The sequence below is a fragment of the Meles meles genome, chromosome 1, assembly GCF_922984935.1.
Source record: "Meles meles chromosome 1, mMelMel3.1 paternal haplotype, whole genome shotgun sequence".
Lineage (NCBI taxonomy): Eukaryota > Metazoa > Chordata > Mammalia > Carnivora > Mustelidae > Meles > Meles meles.
The window spans coordinates 161,609,879-161,627,710 of record NC_060066.1 but is presented as its reverse complement, the minus strand read 5'-3'; the positions used below and the strand labels follow the sequence as shown (position 1 = coordinate 161,627,710).

Genomic DNA, 17,832 nt, shown 5'->3' with positions numbered 1-17,832 from the left:
CAATCAGGTAAAAACTCCTTAAATTACTTCTCTGTTGTCACTACATTTTTCTATAAACTCATCTAAAATCTACTTCAATATCCCACAACTCATCTAAATTTATCTTTCTTCTTTCAGTAAAAGAGTTGCTATTGCTAACTAAGGCTAATCTTTCTACTTCTGCTCTGAAACTTGTCCAGTACTACTTTCTTAGGGATTTTTGTCCATCAATAATTTCCTATCTGCTATATATTATTTCCTCCAGCATATAATTATGCTCCAGTCATCCCCTCAACTTAGAAATCCTTCCTTTAGTTATGTCTTTCTCTGTGTGTTACTTTACCTACCCTTCCTTTCATAGTCTAACTCTTTAGTCAATACTACTACTTCCTTATTCCTCTTATTTGCTCCATAATTCACAACAGTCTAGTTCCACCTCTCCTCTGCTGCAGAGAGACTACTTTCCTTAAAATCACCTAGTCCTTCAACTTGTCAAATCTGAGGGACTCTTTTCAGTATTTATCTTTGTAGCATCTGACAGTTGACCCTTCCCTCTTCTCTATCTCTTATTCTTCAACCTCTTTGGGACCTCTAGCCACCTGATCCTTCCATTTTCTACTAATTAGTACCTTTTAGGTTTCTCTTCTTTCTCTCTTTAATCTAGAATCCACAATTCATCAATTGAATCACTCTCTTACCGTTACCTTCAATTTGTATTTTCTGTCTCCTTGACCTTTTGCCCTCCTATCCTTACAAAAGCTAGTCTTCCCATTCTATTTTTCCTTTATTAGTTTCCTCTTTTGAAGATTACACTTAGGCTCAAACCTCAGTTATTGGTTTATTTTCTCTTTCTCTCTCTCTCCACACACATAGCACACACTATCCCTGAGTAAATGTAACAGAACTCATGGTTTCAATGACCACTTAGATTCCACTTCCTTATGGAAGTCTACCATAATCACCACCACCTCCTTTCTCCCATTCCCTATTAGATTTTATATCTTTAATTACCGACACTCTCTCTCTGTCTTGAATAATTCCCGAGTATTTCAATATTCATGAAAGTAATCCTTCTAATACTATGGCTTCTTGGCAACTTGAACCTTTCTCACATACATAAGAGAAAGAGAGAGAGAGAGAGAGAATGCATGTAAGCTCCTGTGGAGAGGGAAGAAGGGGAAAGGGAGAGGGAGAGGGAGAATCTTAAGCAGGCTCCATGATCAGCACAGAGCTGAGGAGGGGCTCAATCTTAAAATCTCAGATCATGACCCCAGCCAAAATCAAGAGTAAGATGCTTAACTGACTGAGCCACCCAGGTGTCCCTACGCCCTCTTAATACCCAATTTCAAACAACTATATTCAATTCCCTTCAACTCCATTATCACCTTCAAACCCTTGATTCTATCATGTTTACTGCTTCACCCACCCCTCTCATGCAATCTCTTTTCTCCTGCACATAAGGTTAATAAATGTAATCCATAATTAGGCATACCTTGGAGATATTCCAAGTTCAGTTCTCGGCTACCACAATAAAGCAAATATCACAATAAGGTGAGTTAAATAAATGTTTTGGTTTCCTGGTGCATATAAAATTGTTTATATTGTATTCTATTAAATGTGTAATAGCATTATGTCTAAAACCACAATGTACATACCTTAATTAAAAAATACTTTATTGCTAAAAAATGCTAATCATCATCTGAGCTTTCAGTGAGCCACAATCACTGATCACAGTTCACTATAACAAATACAGTAATAAAAATGTTTGAAATATTGCAAGAATTACCAAAATGTAACATAGCCATGAAGTGAGCAAATGCTGCTTGAAAGATGGTGCCAATAGACCAGCTGGACACAGGGTTGCCACAAACCTTCAATTTGTATAAAACACAATATCAATAAAGTGCCACTAAGAGAAGTGCAATAAAATGAGGTATGCCTGTTTTATAATCCTTACTTACACTCTCAGCCTCCTCTTCCTTTTTTAAATTCACTGTACTTGCTGGCAAAACCAAAACTTTGATCAATTCCAGTTATCTTCTTACTTTGAGCCTACACCTGTATATTAACCACATTTCTATGTTCTGTAATCTTGGTGCTTTACCATTTGCTACACAAGTTTAGGCCCAATAGGTCTTGTTCTGGACAAACTGATATGCTCAAGTCATTGTGCTTTGGTTTCCTGCCTCCCTTGTTACCCCCTCCCCTCCCAGGGGCACAATTTCCCAACGCAAACCAGTCTATCTCCAACTGCCTCCCTTGTCAGGCCCTCACACTCTGGCCCACTATATACCTTCCCTCATCACCCTATAATCAGGTACCAGACAATTAAGGATGGCCCCTATGTTCCAGAACCCACTGAAATTATTCAAACTAGTCAATCTTACGCCTGCTTGCCATGCCTCACCTGTACTTTCCCACCAAAACCACAAAAAAGACCCACAGTTCCTACTTTTCCTTCTGCCTGATGGTTGACCCCAGTGCTTCCCCATGAAGCCCGCTGTGGCATTGCCTGCCCTCTCCTCTTGGAAACTATGAGTAATAGACTATTTTTTTCAATGGCAGTCATCTCCTGTTCTGTTGACGCTACCATTCTTCAAATTTTCTATTAATAAGCTATATTTTAATTCAACCTGTACAGCTAAATGAAGCTGGAGAAAAAACATCCAATCATGACGCTCATTTTAAGTTATGGATCATTAACTTAAAGTCTTTAATGTGCCAGCAATCATACTGTATTTCCTTGGCTCACTTTTTACTATACCTTCTAAGGTCACTATTTCATACTTCTTTCTTCTTGAATATCACATCTACTCCCATCTTTACTTTCAGCTGATTAAGTGAGAGAACTGAGCTAATCAAGTAACTTTTAAATATTTCAAATTATTTCAAGTATTTCAAATATTTCTACTGTCACAACTATGCACCTGATATATCTATACCTACATCCTCTATTTCTCTTTCATTATTCTGGATAAATTACTTATGATTCCAGCTTAGGTCAATTCCTCTATTCGTGTACTAGATTCAATTCCTTTCTACCTATTCAAGGACATTGCTCTAGTAATTCTTTCATGCTTTTCTTACTCTACTGCATTATTCCTTTTAGCAGGTAAACATGCTATTATTTCTTCTATCATAAAGAATTTCTCTTGATTTAGTCTACCTCTCCAGCTACCATCCATTCATCTTTCCTTTAACTATAGCAACTCCTTTGAAAGAACTGTCTGTATTTATCATTTCTAATTTTCCTTTGCATAGACTCCCTTGAACCTGATCCAGTCAAGTTTTAGCCCTTATCATTCCACCAAAAGAATTCTTACCAAGGTCCAGTCATCTCTGCAATATTAATTGCCAATGTTCTCATCTTATTTATCAGCAGAATTCACCCAGCTGCTCCTTTTTTCTTTGACTTTTTTTTTTTTTTTTTTTAATTTCAATTGTAGGACACTTTCCTTACCTGGTTTCTGGTTTTCCTCTTACTTTTTCTGCAGTGTTCATTCTTGGGACTTCTTCCTATATCTGTCTACACTCAGAGCCTAGGTGAACTCATCCAATAAGTCCATGATTTAAATACCATCCATATGATAATGACTCCCAAATATATATCTCTAATATATATCTCCTTCCTCTCAACCCTAGACTCACATACCCACCTGACTACTTGACATTTCTGACTCAAAATTAGCATGTCCAAAACTGAGCTCCTGACAATTTCCCCCTTACCTTGTTCAGCAAACTTACAAGACCTCTTGCAGTCTTCCCCCATTGTTGTTAAAGGTAATGCAATTCTTTCAGTTGCTTGGGTGAGAATACTTCAAAATATATCCTGAATGCAACCATTTTGTTATCAACCTTGTTGCTACCATGCTGGTACAAATAACTATTCTATCTCTCTTGGATTGTTGCAGCAGGCTTCTACCTCTTCTTGCTTAACCCCAACCCCCTGAAATCTGCCCCACATGGCAGCCAAGAGTGATCCTTTAAAACGTAAGTTAGCTCATATCACACTACTCTGCTTAAAATTCTCCATTTGTTTATGATCTCATTCATAGGAAAAGCCCAAGTCTTTACTACTACGTAAAAAGTTCTACACGCATTGTTAGATCTTTGACTTCATGTTCAATACTCTTTCCCTTGTATACTTTGCTCTTGTCACACTGGTAATCCTTGATATTGCCAGGTGTATTTCTCTATCATAGTTTGCCTTTGCTCTTCCCTTTGCCTGAAATGCTCTTCTTCCCAATAAATGTACATGTTTGGCATCCTTTCTTCAGGTCTTTACATAAAACCGCCTTCTTAGTGTGGCCTTCGCTGGCTCTCTTATCTAAAATGTCAAATACTCCTCTCAAATATTTCATAAGCCCTCGCTTTATTTTTCTCATTAGGACTTATTAATAACCAAATGCATCTTTTACTTAAATATCTTATGAATTAGTTGTCTCTCCCTATCTAGAATTTAAGTTCCATGAGGATAAGGATTTGGGGCTGTTGCGGGCTGTATCCCCAATGCCTACAGTAGTACTAAACACACAGTAGCTGCTTAATGAATATTTGTTGAATAAATGATCCCTAAATCATTATATCTAACTCAAAACATGCAATCTTCAAACTCATATTTTTACCAGCCTATGCGGTGGCTCCAGCTAAACGTCTATAGGACATCTCAAACTGAATAGATGCATAATGAATACCACATTTACTCATAAACCAGTTCATCCTTTTTTACTCTCTATTGGACCCAAATAGAAATGAATTAGTGAATGATGTTACATTTATCAATTAGGTAGTTACTGGGATTTCATGAGACAGCATTATCCGTGAACTCCCCCACATCTTCATACTCTTAAGTTTTATGGGAAGGAACTATGTTTATCATGTCCACAGTTACAGCTCCAGCTTTTAGCACCCTGTCTGACAGAGCAGAAAATCAGAAAATATATACCACTTTTTGAAAGAAATTGAAAGAAGTGCCTGTAGTCAATTATATGAGAAATTTATGGTACATCTCTAACTATAGTAGAAAACATGTTTTCAAAAGAGGCAAATTAGAGAAGGTAACCACTTTGAGCTTTCAGGAGGTAACCACTTTGAAAACCACTACACCTGAAAGCAGTCATCATACAAGTGGTCATGTAGAGCTGTATGTACAGTCTTGAGGTTCCCAAAGCAGGGACCTAATTTGTTTTGACTCCTGTCTCTTCATTTCTAGGGCAATAACTGAAAAATATAAGGCATACCTATAGAAAGAACTCCTGATGATACTTCCATGAAAACAGGGGCAAATGACATTAAAAACATGCTGTACATACAGAAATCGCACCATGAAATAATCACCAGATGAAAATAGGTGTGGTTTGCAAAAGTTTCTGCTTTAGTCCCTTCTTATTTTAGTGGGATGACAGTAATTCCAATGTAAACCAAATAAATTTCTTCCATTCATTCGAGTTATTTATAAAACACTGTATATAAGGCACTGTGCTACATACTGGCAGGGATACAATATGAATCAGATATGAGCCCTAAGGAGCTCATAGTGTCATAAGAGATTAAACATGTACATGATTATAATGGAAGCACAAAATTTTATTTGCCTCAAAAGAAGCAAAAGAGTAAAATGATCTGGACTATGCTTCAGAAAAATTTAGCTGTATGCAGAAACATACTAGAAGTAAGACCATAGGTTAGATGCTATTGGAATAGTTCAGATGAGAAGTAATCAAGGCTTAACATGGGTGGCAGATGTAGAAATAAAACAAGAACACCTGTGTTCAGCATGTTTATTTACTTTTTGCATTTTGATGCTTTGACATTAAAGAACTTGCTGACCCTGGAGGGACTGCCCTCCAAAGGCTAATCAATTACAACACATAGTAAGGGACTCTCGGCCAGCACCCTTTCGTATGCAAACCAACCAATCCTGAGCCTAAACCCTTAAGGAACTCCTTTTATCCGGCTCTCAGAGATCTCACTTTCTGAGCCACTATCCCCCTGCCCTAATCACCCTTGCACAGGAACCAGACAGCTAGAGATAGTTCCTAGACCAGAGCCTTTTGAAATTATACAAATGAGCCAATTCTAAACCTGCTTATTCTGTTTTGTCTGTTCCTCCCATGGAAACCACAATAAAGGTTCTTGCCCATGTTTCCTTCCTGCTTATTCCACCTCCTGACTGGCCCTTGTGCTTTCCCAGGTGGCCTAGTGCAGCTTGCCATGCCTCCTGTTTCTGTGGATCCATGAGTGTTTAAAAAAGCTTCTTCCCTCAAAAGAGTCATTTCCATGTCTATAAAATAAATCTCAAATACCTTTAAAAGACAGCAGATATAGAACTGATAGGACTTGGTAACAGATAATAACAATGCCACTTAAATCTTATATTTCAAAGAACTTCCACCTATATTTTCTAATTCAATTCTTATAATAACTTGTAAGATACTTAATAGTCATATTTAACAAGTAGGAAAGCTTAAACTCAAAGGTCAATTTAAATGCTCAAACTTGTCCAATAATTCACAGGCTATTAATCTATTTGCACATTAATGTTGATAATAATATGTAACTCATAGAGTTAAGGTGATGATTAAATTAGTCTTTACTTTTAAGTAACGTTAGAAGTAAGACGTTAAATATGTTCATATTAGGTATCAGTGATATCTTGGTGGAGCTGTCTGGAGGCAGTTGACAATGCAAGAGTAAAGTGAATTTCATGGAAGAGAAGCGAGAGCTGGAGATTCAGATTTGAGAATTTTTGCACGGGGATGAAAATAAATGAACATAGTCCCAAAATAAAAACCTAAAGTCACAAAAAGGTAATAGAGCTAAAGGAAGAAATGAGATAATAAAAGAAATCAGAAAAGAGGTATTTAAACCAGTAATAAGTGAACCAGTAAAGTTCAGGGTTAAGGAGGGGAAGATCAATATTGTCAAATGCTGCAGAGGTAGAAAAGTTAAGAAAGCCCATTGGATGTGGTGACTTTTGAAATATTTCGGTCACTCGTTATTGACCTTTGAATTTCTACACAGAAATAGGACAACAGACTGCAAGGGTTAAAGAGTGAACATGGACATTTCTGGGCCAGCATGTACAGACCACAAATGTCACTAATCTTATTTTTATCACAAGAAAAAGGCTTAGCACACTGAAAAGCAACGGGTCTTTTTAGATCCATCAGATCAATTTATAGACAAACCACTGGCCAGAAATTTGGACAAGAAGGAGAAAACAGAGAATCACAACTTACTGGAACCAGGGAATGGTAGGAAAACTTAAAGGTAATTGACTAATTGCTGGAGACTGAGTGTAAACTAATTTGAAAGATAAAAACTCCCAAGGGCCCAGCCTCACAGAGGCCTACCATGACACCCATCAGGCTCTCAGGAAGAAGATCAGAGAAAAAAACACCCTCATAATTCCAGCAGGGGGATAAGACATGACCATTGTAAAATATACCCAGAATGTTCAGTTTTTCTTAACAAAGGTCTACCCTCAAGGAAAACTATTTTGGCAGAGCCTAACCAACATGGGGGAAGAGAAATACACAATTCTAAGTCCCTCTAGACTCCTTGTTTCACCCGAGGAAAAAAATCTGAGAAACACTTATGAAGGTCACAGCCCAGGGTCAGAGGCCCACTGAAAGACTAAGACCTAATTACAGGATTACGGAACATTTCTTATTCTCTCAACATATTACCACCACACCAACAGGTCTCCTGTACAATAACAGGGGATTGAAATGGGAAGAACTACAAGGCTCAGACTCCATGAAGGAGTCTCTAAGGGAACCTAAAAAGAGAGACAAAAACAAGGACACTAAAGGAAATTGAAGCCTCATAAGCCTACTGCTACAGCAAACACAGACTAATTCCTAGCCAGATAAACATAAAACCTCACACTAAAGGTTTACTTAACCAGTTCATATTACCTGATGCAACATGTTCAGCTTTCAACAAAAAATTACAAAGCATATTAAAGGGCAAAAAACAGTCTGAAGAAACAAAGCAAGCATTAGTGCAGACTAAGATATGGTAGAAATTTTGAAATCGTCAAGACTGGGAATTAAAATAATTATGATTAATATGGTAAGGACTCTAAGGGGAAAAAGTGGATAGATAACATGAAAACTCTAAGAAACAATCAAAAGGAAATGAATGAACATGTAAGTAAGTAGAATAGAGGAACTGGACAGAGAAGTGGGATAAAAGCATTGAAGAAAGAGTGGTTGTTTTTACCACAATAGAAGATTGTTAAGCTAATGGGAAAAACCTAATACAGGAAAAATTGGAAAATTGATAAATACATGTTTTATGAGATCCTTTCTGAAAAAAGCATTAAGTCTTAAAAGGAGGAAGATGAGAAATAACATATTAGGTCAAATCAATGGTTGTAAACGTTGAAGTCTGTGAAGTTTTGCTTTAACTGGACAACATGGCTATCTCAAAACATGAAGGTTATACCACTTCCCATCTCCCACCTGATTCTTTCCTTAATGGGTAATCTCTTATGAATTTGTCATTATTTAAGAAACTCCCAAGAGAATTCATGAATTCAAATTAATTTTACTTTGAGATTTCTATACCTGCAAATAAAAACAAAAACCAGACAGAATGCCCAGTAACCAATAATACTGAACTACATTATTCATTCATAGGTCAGCAAATATTGAGTGCCTTCTTCATTCAAGACAATAGCAGTGAACAAAACAAAAATGTCTGCCTCATGGAGTATCATAGTTTGGGTGAAGACACAGTGATGAACAAGTACATTATATACCAGGTAGGGATAAGTTCTATGGGTAAGTTTAAACAAAGGTGGGGCAACTGGGAATGCTAGGAATTAAAATATTATTATTATTTCATGGGGGGGTGGTTAGAGAAGGACTTTTTGATAAGATGACATCTGAAGGAAACAAATGAGTCATGACACTATCTGGGGGTGCAGTGTTCCAAAGAACAGCGAATGCATAGACCTTAATATGGGAAAATAATGTGCCTGATACTGTTGTAGAACAATCAGCCAAAGGGAAAGGTCCAAGGTGAGACCCTGTGAGACTCTGTAGTGATGTGAACTTTTACTCTGAGTGAAATGGTAAAAACTGAAGGGTTTTGAGAAAAGCACAGTGACTACCACGTGTAGGCTGTTAGTAAGACCTTTTAATTTCAGAAAGAAATGATAGAATCTGCTGACGGAGTGAGGCATTAGAGAAGTCAGGGGAAACGGCAAGGTTTTTTTACTGAGTAACTGGAAGAGCAGAAATTGTCATTTACTGAAATGGCAAAGACTGCAGAGCAGATAAGAGGGGGAAATTTAGTTTTGCATATGAATTTTGAGATGCCTATTAACTTCTAAGTGCAGATGTTGATTTCTTTTTTAAGTGAAGATGTTGATTTTTTTTAAAGTCTTGTTTTTGGAAGAGCTGGCTAGAGATATAAACTTGTGAATCATTAGTGTATAGGTGATTTTTAAAGGCATAAGACAATAGTGAAGGAAAGGGGTTTAAAGACTGACCTCAGCAACACTCCAATATTTAGATATGGGAAAGAAAAGATACCGGCAAAGCACTGTGAAAAGAAGGAGCCATAGAACAAGGAGAGAACTAGGTTGGAGGTGTCCCGAAAACCAAATGAAGTGATTCAAAACTCGAGAGGTTGAAAGGTTAAGAAGAAACAGAAATAGCCATTGCATTTCGATGGATGCCTATTGCTGACCTTCACAAAAACTATTTTGGTGGAGTGGTAGGATGGAAAAAAGACACTAAAAACCATATACAAGAAAGAATGTAAGGTTCTCTCCCAAGAATTTCCAACAATTTCTGTTAAAGAAAGATTAGCTCGGAGGGAGACTGGAGGAGAGATGTTGAAGGTCTGTCTGATAAGAGAACAAAAGTTCTCTGGAAGTGTGGGAGAGTGGATGAATGAGAAAACTTTAGTGCAACTGCTGGGCAGCACTAAGGGACCATGTGAAGTTGTAAGCAAACAAGTGCATAGAGCTGTGCGCTCTTCTCCAGCCTCTTGTTCAAGTGTCGCAGAAACGGCAGAATGTCGCAAGCAGAAACGGGTTTTAAGGCACGATGGCATGAGGAAGCAGAAAAAACTTCGACTACAGAGCATAGTCAAGTTCAATCTGGTGGCTCACTGAACCTGAAAATTCAAAGGGGAAACCAGCACTTCGGGGCTAACAACTCCAGGAGTGTAAAGGTGGAAGAGCGGCTCTAAACAAAGCAATTTGTTTCCGGAAAGCAAACACAGCAGTTGAGGGTTCAAACAGTCTGTACTAGGTCAAGTTAAGGGACATTGCCGCAGGAGCGCTGCGAAGGCTGGCTGAACCCAGACGCAGAGAGACAGGATCTAAAAGGGCTCCCTCCGGGACCCAGGAGGATGGACTAAGGTTTTAGCGCCGAACTTACAACCAGAGGTTCTGCTGCTTGCGGCTGTTTACTGGAGAGACGGGCATGGTGGCGAAAGGCCGTGGAGTGGTCTGCCACTCCCTTCCCTAGCTGCTTCTGGAGTCCCGGTACCCCAGCCCCCGGCGTTAGCGGTTCCGGCTGAGGCTCGGGAATGTTTGCCGGGCGTCATGGAGACAGAGGAGCCCCGGCTCAACAAGCGGCCGCGCGGTTGGCTGGCGGCTGCAGACCGAGGAGGAGGGCGGAGGCGGAGGGGAGGGCAGAGGGTTGGTGGAGCAAGAGGAAGCTCCGGACGACGACTAGAAAAAGGAGGCGGGCGGCCCGGGCCGCAGGCCCCTCCCAGGTTCTGAGTCTCCCCGGCTGCAGGCGGATGGATGGGGCTTCTTCAGGCGGTGGCGGCAGCAGTGAGGGTGGCGGCGGCAGCAGCGGCAGCGGCTGTAAGTGCAGCCTCCATAAACCATCCCTCCTCTCCTAGTCCTGATTGGGATGAAGGGCTCCTAAAGTGTCCCGGGTCCCCTTTCTCTCCTTCCCCTCCCCCACGGCAGAGTACCGCCCGGAAGACCCTTAACTTCCGGGGAGGGGCTGCAAGAGAACGCTCCCGGCTAGCTTCCCCTCCCGGAGAGCGCCGACCCCCCAAGGCGCATGCGCAGCCGCCCTCCACCGCAACCCCCCCAATCCCAGCTCGGTCTTTTGCTTTGGCGGTGGCAGCGGCGCGGATCTTCCCCGGCGTACGCGGCGCGCCGGGAATCCGCTGCGGTGTGAGTTCGTCTCGCCCAGTTCGCTCCCGCCCCTTTCTCCTGTCGGTCCCTGAATCCGGTCGGGGTGGGGCTAAACTGACCATCCCCCTGTGGCTCCGCCTCTTTCCCACTTTAGATCCGGGTTCGGTCCTAGCCTTTGGGGAGGTTCCTGCTCGCACCGCAGTCCAGGTGGTGAGCGGGGTCCTGGGCGAGCCGGCCCTTTTTGGGGGGAGTGAGGGAGGGAAGAGAGACTGGAAGAGGGCATTAATATGAAGGAACGAGGTCCTTCCTGTCCGTGGGAAGATCCCTGGGGGCAGATGCCTTGCCACACAACGCCCCCCCCCCCCCCCGGAAATGGCCTTGTTTTTGCAGCTTTTCGTGGAAAGATCTCTGGCTTGGATCCCATCTCTGGTCCCCGTTTGCTGTGTGACCTTGGGCGAGTCACTACCCTTCTCCGTGCCCCTGTTATTCCCAAAGCTTCCTCCAACGCTAAAACTCTTAATTTTGCAGAAAAGCTTATGCAGTTAGAAGACTGGCCGTCTACTGAGGCCGCTTAGCCCAGATGACGTGGAGTTGACTGAACCTTCTTTCTTCAATCATGGACGGAAGGAGGCGACCTATTTATTGGGTCGTTTTTATTCCTTTATCATCGGTTACAAATTGCATGTCTCAAGACTCATTAATGTTTTCCTAAAATTGTCATGGGATCCTTGTCCTAATTCCTGGCCATCTTTTTTAAAAATTAGAGACAGGCTGAGAATTAGAGACATGGTGAGCTTGTGGTATCATCATCTCTGGTCTCGTTACTACTGAGGCTCTCTTTCCTTTGATCCAGATGGTGTGGTGGCTCGATTCTCCCAGTGCCTGGCTGAGTTTCGGACGTGGTTAAGAACCAACTGGTTGAGGTTCAGTGCAGACAAGACGGATGTGATGCTGGTAGGCAGGGGCACACTTGGAGATTAAGGGAGGGAAAATCCAAACTCCCTCAAGTAATACAAATATTACATTACTCTTTCTGTATATTTCAGTGTTTGAGAACTGATGATGGGCCAATAATGTCTAGTGTTTGGGTGAGATAAAAATAACATGTCAACAATCTTAGGACTTTAAAAATAATAGTTTGTTATAATCTGATAAAATGGGGCCACTGGATAAAACTCTTTATGTAAAAATTATGAAAAAAACCCGAATTGTTTTTTGAAGTACCAAAAGGCTATGTAAGTGTTTTGGGGTGGCATTAATAATAAAAACCAACTAACAAAAAGATGATGCTGATTCTTGCATAGATGTGGGGCTTCTGAATGTTACGCATTACTGCTTTGTAACCTGCATTCTGCCTACTAAAGTAAAGGTAAACTCAGTTTATCAGAAACGTCCTTTTTAGGTATTTTGGTTTTTAGGTATTTTCAACCAAATTAGTAGATATTTGTCAGTTTTTACTTGCATATCATGTTTAGGTTGACACTTTGAAATAAAAATTTTAGTAAATAGTTTACCAAATAGTCAAAAGGGACTCATGAACTCTGAAAATGGTTAGAGAATTTGTTTTTAGGGTTTTAAATGTGCTGCATTAATCTCTTTCATTCAAACAGCTCTAGAGTCTAAATTGTTAGAAATATTTTCTTGGAGCATTCTGAGAGGTTCCTGAGTTGCATAACATTTTGTTTATGTAGTATAGGTATATAGTACTTATATTTGAGTCAGGTATTGGTACTGAATAAAAGGTTCTATTTCTTAGGTATATGTAAATTATGAGACTTTTTTATTTATTGGTTAGTTTAAGTACTGGTTGAAGTAAAATTGTGACCTTAAAATGCTTTTGTTAAAAGCAAAATAGTAACTGAAGGGTGTGTGTTTGTGTGTGTGTGTGTGTGTGTGTGTGTATTATACCCTCTGTAAAAATGTTTAATAACTTTAATGGAGTATTTAGTAAATTGCTTAAAAATAATTTCCCAATAGAACAGCAGTTTTGAGAAGCTTAAATGTGGTGAAAGTTAATGTTAGTTTGCCTGAAAATAAGGAAGCATTTAGGTGGGGAATGGGAGCTGAAGAGGCATTTATTCAGGCTTTGTATAGTGATTTTTGTTTGTTTGTTTTGGGACATTAGCCACAGACCTCACATAGGATTGGAATTAACCACACTTAAGTTTAACTTTAAATATACAGTTCTAACAATACCATTTGGGAGATCACATAATTAATTATTTTAAACAGCTGGTAGGTATTGGTGAATTTTCTCATACCTTTAACTCTGTCATGTCTTGTTTTTAAGTCTTCTAGCATCAGTAGGCATTAAAGATTTATATTTTGTTAACCCAAGTATAATGATTATTTGCACTTAAATACAAAGAAGAAATCTGTTGAATTAATCCAAAATGCTGAAAAACTCAGGGAAATGGATGGAGGTAACAAGGAGATAGATTCTGGTTTAATAAAAAGGAGAATGTTCCAAACATAACAGTTTTTTTCTGAAAAGAGCAGCCTCTTCATCAGATAGTAAGTTATTGGAGTGTTTTTAGCATAGGCAGAAAACCCTGGTAGTGGGGACATGTGAGGGATTCCTACCTAGACCAGGTAGAAATTGACTAAAAGACCTCTAAGGTCCCATCTAACACTAAGATTCTGTGGCTAATGAATGGTTAATTTTACATATTTGATACTGAGGAGATAAGCAAGAGATTTTGAGAAAGACTGCTTTCCTTAAGGTGGCTTCTAAAATTTTGAAAGACAGTATATTATGAGAATAAAATGGGAATAAAACCATACTGAATTCATTAGTAATGTGTTACTAATGACTTAAATATTGGAGCTGTTTCTCTTTATTTTTAGAATATCTGAACTTAAAAAACACTGAACTCAAATTTATCAACAAAGGGAAGAAAAAAATGTAGAGGGAATATTTCCCCCAAATGAGAATTCCACTTAAAATTAGTGAAATGATACATAATTCTAATAAACTTAAAAGCCATTTATCAGCAAGAGGGATACACCGTCAAATAGGTCCCAGATTTGATTTTCCTGACAATTTCAGAATTCATTCAGTAGCTTAAAGGACCATGGTCCCAGCTTTTTAATCAGAATTGGGATTTTTTTGTTGAGGTTTAACTGAAGAATCAAAAAGTAAATGGGTTTAAGCAAGCGAGTTAGTCCTGTACCTTGCATTTTGGCAACACTTTCCAATTTTCCTTTTGTGAACTAGCTAAATTTCATATATTAGCTTTGGTAGTTAAATGGGCAATCCTCCTTTATCCCCACGGTATTATAAAGCCTGAGTTTCTACCTCTAGGCCCCTTATTCTGTCTTTACCCACCCCAGGTCTATGCACATTAATTGTTCTTTGCCTTCAGCTGTTTTCCATCAAGCACCTCAAAGACAAAACTATATAAACACAAACTGACTTTTCAGAAAATGATTTTTATTTTGAGTCTGAAGGACTAAGGTAATTCAGTAGGGTAACTCTGTGTCCCTATGCTAAAATATTTATTCCCCCAAGGAATCCTGAAAAACACTTTTATAGTATAAGTATTCTAAAAAAATAAAATGAAAATAGTGTACAGTACAGTTAATGGTAAAAATTGTTTGTAGTTTTGGGAACCTTAAAGTTTTCCTTTCTCTTCTTTCCCTTGCTTTTCTTTCAGTAGAAAATGTGCATCAGATGTTTATGTTTAATTGGTTTACAGACTGTGTGTGGACTCTTTTCCTGTCAAATTACCAGGTAATGTCCTTTCACTTAGCAGCTACTTCATATGTCTGTAAATGCACAAATTATTCATGCACAAATTATTATTGGACATAAGAATTTCAAGTTAATTTTGAATCTTTGGAAAAAGAAACTGTTTAATAGAGTCTCGAATTTTAAGGGAGTACAAATAATTTAAGAAAACAGCCCATATTGCATTGTAAGTTAACTATGAAAGAAAAATTGTATATGTGCACATTTATGCAGTATATTATAGTGCCAGCATCACATTATTTGGAAGGAATGACTTTTTATATTTGACTTGTAGATTTGGGTAATCATTTTTTAAATTGCATTAAGAACCCTTGAACATTTGGGGGAAAACGGTTTTTTTGAAATTAAGATCTTTAAACTCCTGGTTTAGTAAAATATGTTAGTGCATGTTTTAATACCACCTTTGCATTAGCCAGTATCTGCCTTAGTAATGGAAGGGAAACATGTTTGTTATTTGTAGCCGTTGGCCGTGCATTCATTCATCAAGGCCAATTGGCAGTTCTGGGCCAATATTATAAAATAAATTTTCAAATTACTGGCATTTCAGGCATTGCACATAAGCAGCTTTTCCCTCTATGCAGTCAATTCAGAGATCCATCAAAGAGCAGCTTTTTCGTACTCGCATTTTGAAATTTTCTCTAGTTGTGCAAATTTCAAACGTTGCACAATTATGTTGCTCCCGGCATCTCAGGAAGTGTGTGTGGGGAAAAGCAAATGAGATGTGAGGATGGCAGAGTACCTATCCACAGTCCCTTTTCTTAATCTCTGCTCTGACCTCTAAGATACGGGGATGTGGGATTTTACATTTCCTGTCAGGAATCAACCAAGAGAGATACTTGTTAAAAGACAGCCGTTTTTAAAGCGCGCTACTTTGCGCTGTTGCCGTTGTTGCATCATAGCAACATCCGTTTTCCAGCAAATGCACTTCAAAAAGGCCTACATATAAAATATAACGTATCTTTTCCCCTGCGATGTGAGCGCTGGACGCAGCTTTTTTGGCACTTTTCCTTGACCTCTCTGGTCCCCTTAGGGCCCTCTCCAGCTGGAGTCGCGGATCCGCTAACGCAGGGGAGGCGCCGGGTGCTGAGATGCCCACCTCTCCCCACCCACGACACCCACCTTGACTCCGCCCCCTCCGCGCTTCTCCCGGGGAAGGCTGCCGCGGGACCGCGCGTGCGCGTGCCGGCCTTTTCCCTCCAGTCCAGCTCTGCCGGGACGCCGCGAGGGGGCGGAGTGGGGTGTGGTGGGCGCGCTCGGGCGGCTCCTGCGCGTTCCCGCCGAGGCAGCGGCGGCGGGAGCAGCAGAGACGGCGGCGGCGGCCGCTGGAGTCCCGTTGCCGAGTCTCACATCCGGGTTCTGGCCGTGACCCAGCTGCGGCCGCCGCGGAGATGTGACCCGTCAGTACGGCAAATATGGCGGAGGTAAGGGAGCGAGCTCCCCCTCCCCGTCCCGGAGCCGGGCGCCCCTGGGCCCTGGCCGGGGAGGAGTGGAGTGGGCCTGGCTAGGAGAGGCCCAGCCCTGCTGGCGCCACTGCCCACCTGTTGTCCGGAACAGGCCGCGCTCTGGGCGGGAGCTTTCCCTGGAACTTAGTTGGGATGGGTCCGGGGGTAAGAGGAAGCGGAGGCGTAGTTGGACTTCGGGGGCAGTTTGAAGGGTCGAGTGCTGCGTAGTAGTGCGTGCGGAGAGGGGTGAAGGGGAGTGGGCGCCCGCGGGGCAGGGGCGTTGGTGGCGGAACTTCACCGGCCGGTGCTAGGGGCAAAGAGAGGAGCTGCCGCTTCCTCTTCTTGCTAAGTTTCTTCCCTCCTTCGCCGAGATGCTGTTGCGCCCTTCCGCGTCACCCCCACCCGTTTGCTCCTGACATCCAGTCTGTGTTAAATGGGGAAAACGTAAGGCCGAATGGCCTTTAACTCTCGTTTTCCCGATGGTGCTAAGATTTGCGTGGAGAAATAAACCTGGCCTTTCGCAGGCAGGTCGTTTAGGTTGGGGGAGTCTCCCTATATCTCCGAACAGTTCATTCCTTCTCAGGGTAGAACCTCTTTCTCTCTTCACATTTTAGAAGAGTTACTTTCTACCTTTCCCTCTCTTTACTTTCCAGGCATTTCCCCCGCCCCCCTTCATATTAAGACTATTGTTTTGTTTTGTTTTTTCTCTTCTAATTTTTTTCCCCTTGTGGAAGATTTCTTTTTCTCTTTTTCCAGTAAACGAGTCACCAAAGCCCCTTTTTCTCGGTGGCAATTGTTTTACGTCTTTGGCTTCAAATCGTGGCGAACAACCACTCTTAATGATTGTTTCGAATTTAGTGTTGTGCCACTGGAGATTTAAATTTTTTTAGTGATTTAAACCTTTACACATTTGATTTTTTCTAATACTCCCCCCCCCCCTTACCTTCATTAGAATTCCGTTATTCTTTACCCCTGGAGTTCAAGAAGTGATAGTATTTGGAGTTTTAAGTCTTCTTTGAGTCAGAGCCTCACTAAATGATTGTTAAGGCATTTCCTTGTATGAATTACCATTTTCATGGTCTCGGAGACACCCCAAAACAGATTCAGGAATAGGGTTTTTGTTTGTTTGTTTTTTAATCATCCAGCCCTCAATTTTTGTGTTCCTTATTTGCTAAATGAAGTCAGTGGTGAGTTAGTTGGCAATACCATATTATCTCCTCCTTAAGCCTTGGGATACAGAAACCGTGTAGATTATGGAAAAATATTAATTTTTGACGCTTCTTATGTACCTGTTGAGTAGAGGGATCTTAAAGTTAGCTGTTTTGTGCAGATGCTTTTAGGGGTGCTCCTTCTGCTTTCCCTATGGAAACTGACTTTATATTAATGTAGTGGAGTATTTGCTATTAAAGGAGCAGATTTCACTATAGCAGGACTCTTTGCTGCCAGTAATCTTTTTAAAAACATTTAATACTTTTGATTTAAAACTAAATTTAGATCTTAGGTTTATTTCCATTTCTTTTGTTCTTTGTGGTTAAAGAATT

The 17,832-nt window shown here is 40.5% G+C and overlaps 2 protein-coding genes across 21 annotated transcripts in view; one reads left to right on the top strand and one right to left on the bottom strand.

Moving 5' to 3' along the window:
* DNAI4 (dynein axonemal intermediate chain 4) overlaps positions 1-10,519 on the bottom strand; it is an 85,542-nt gene extending 75,023 nt beyond the window's left edge. For both annotated transcript variants that reach the window (XM_045981525.1, XM_045981535.1), the window contains exon 1: positions 10,383-10,519. In XM_045981525.1, coding sequence (XP_045837481.1) covers positions 10,383-10,429 — 47 coding nt within the window. In that variant the 5' untranslated portion in view covers positions 10,430-10,519. The remainder of the gene's footprint in view (positions 1-10,382) is intronic.
* A 14-nt stretch (positions 10,520-10,533) lies between these two features.
* MIER1 (MIER1 transcriptional regulator) overlaps positions 10,534-17,832 on the top strand; it is a 60,753-nt gene continuing 53,454 nt past the window's right edge. For 2 of the 19 annotated variants that reach the window (XM_045981548.1, XM_045981618.1), the window contains exons 1-3: positions 10,534-10,816; positions 11,952-12,052; positions 14,758-14,831. In XM_045981548.1, the coding sequence (XP_045837504.1) occupies positions 10,534-10,816; positions 11,952-12,052; positions 14,758-14,831 (458 nt within the window). Of the gene's footprint in view, positions 10,817-11,119; positions 11,142-11,222; positions 11,309-11,951; positions 12,053-14,754; positions 14,832-16,089; positions 16,271-17,832 lie in introns of those variants that run through there. The other 17 variants (XM_045981629.1, XM_045981610.1, XM_045981635.1 and 14 more) reach the window with 15 other exon arrangements.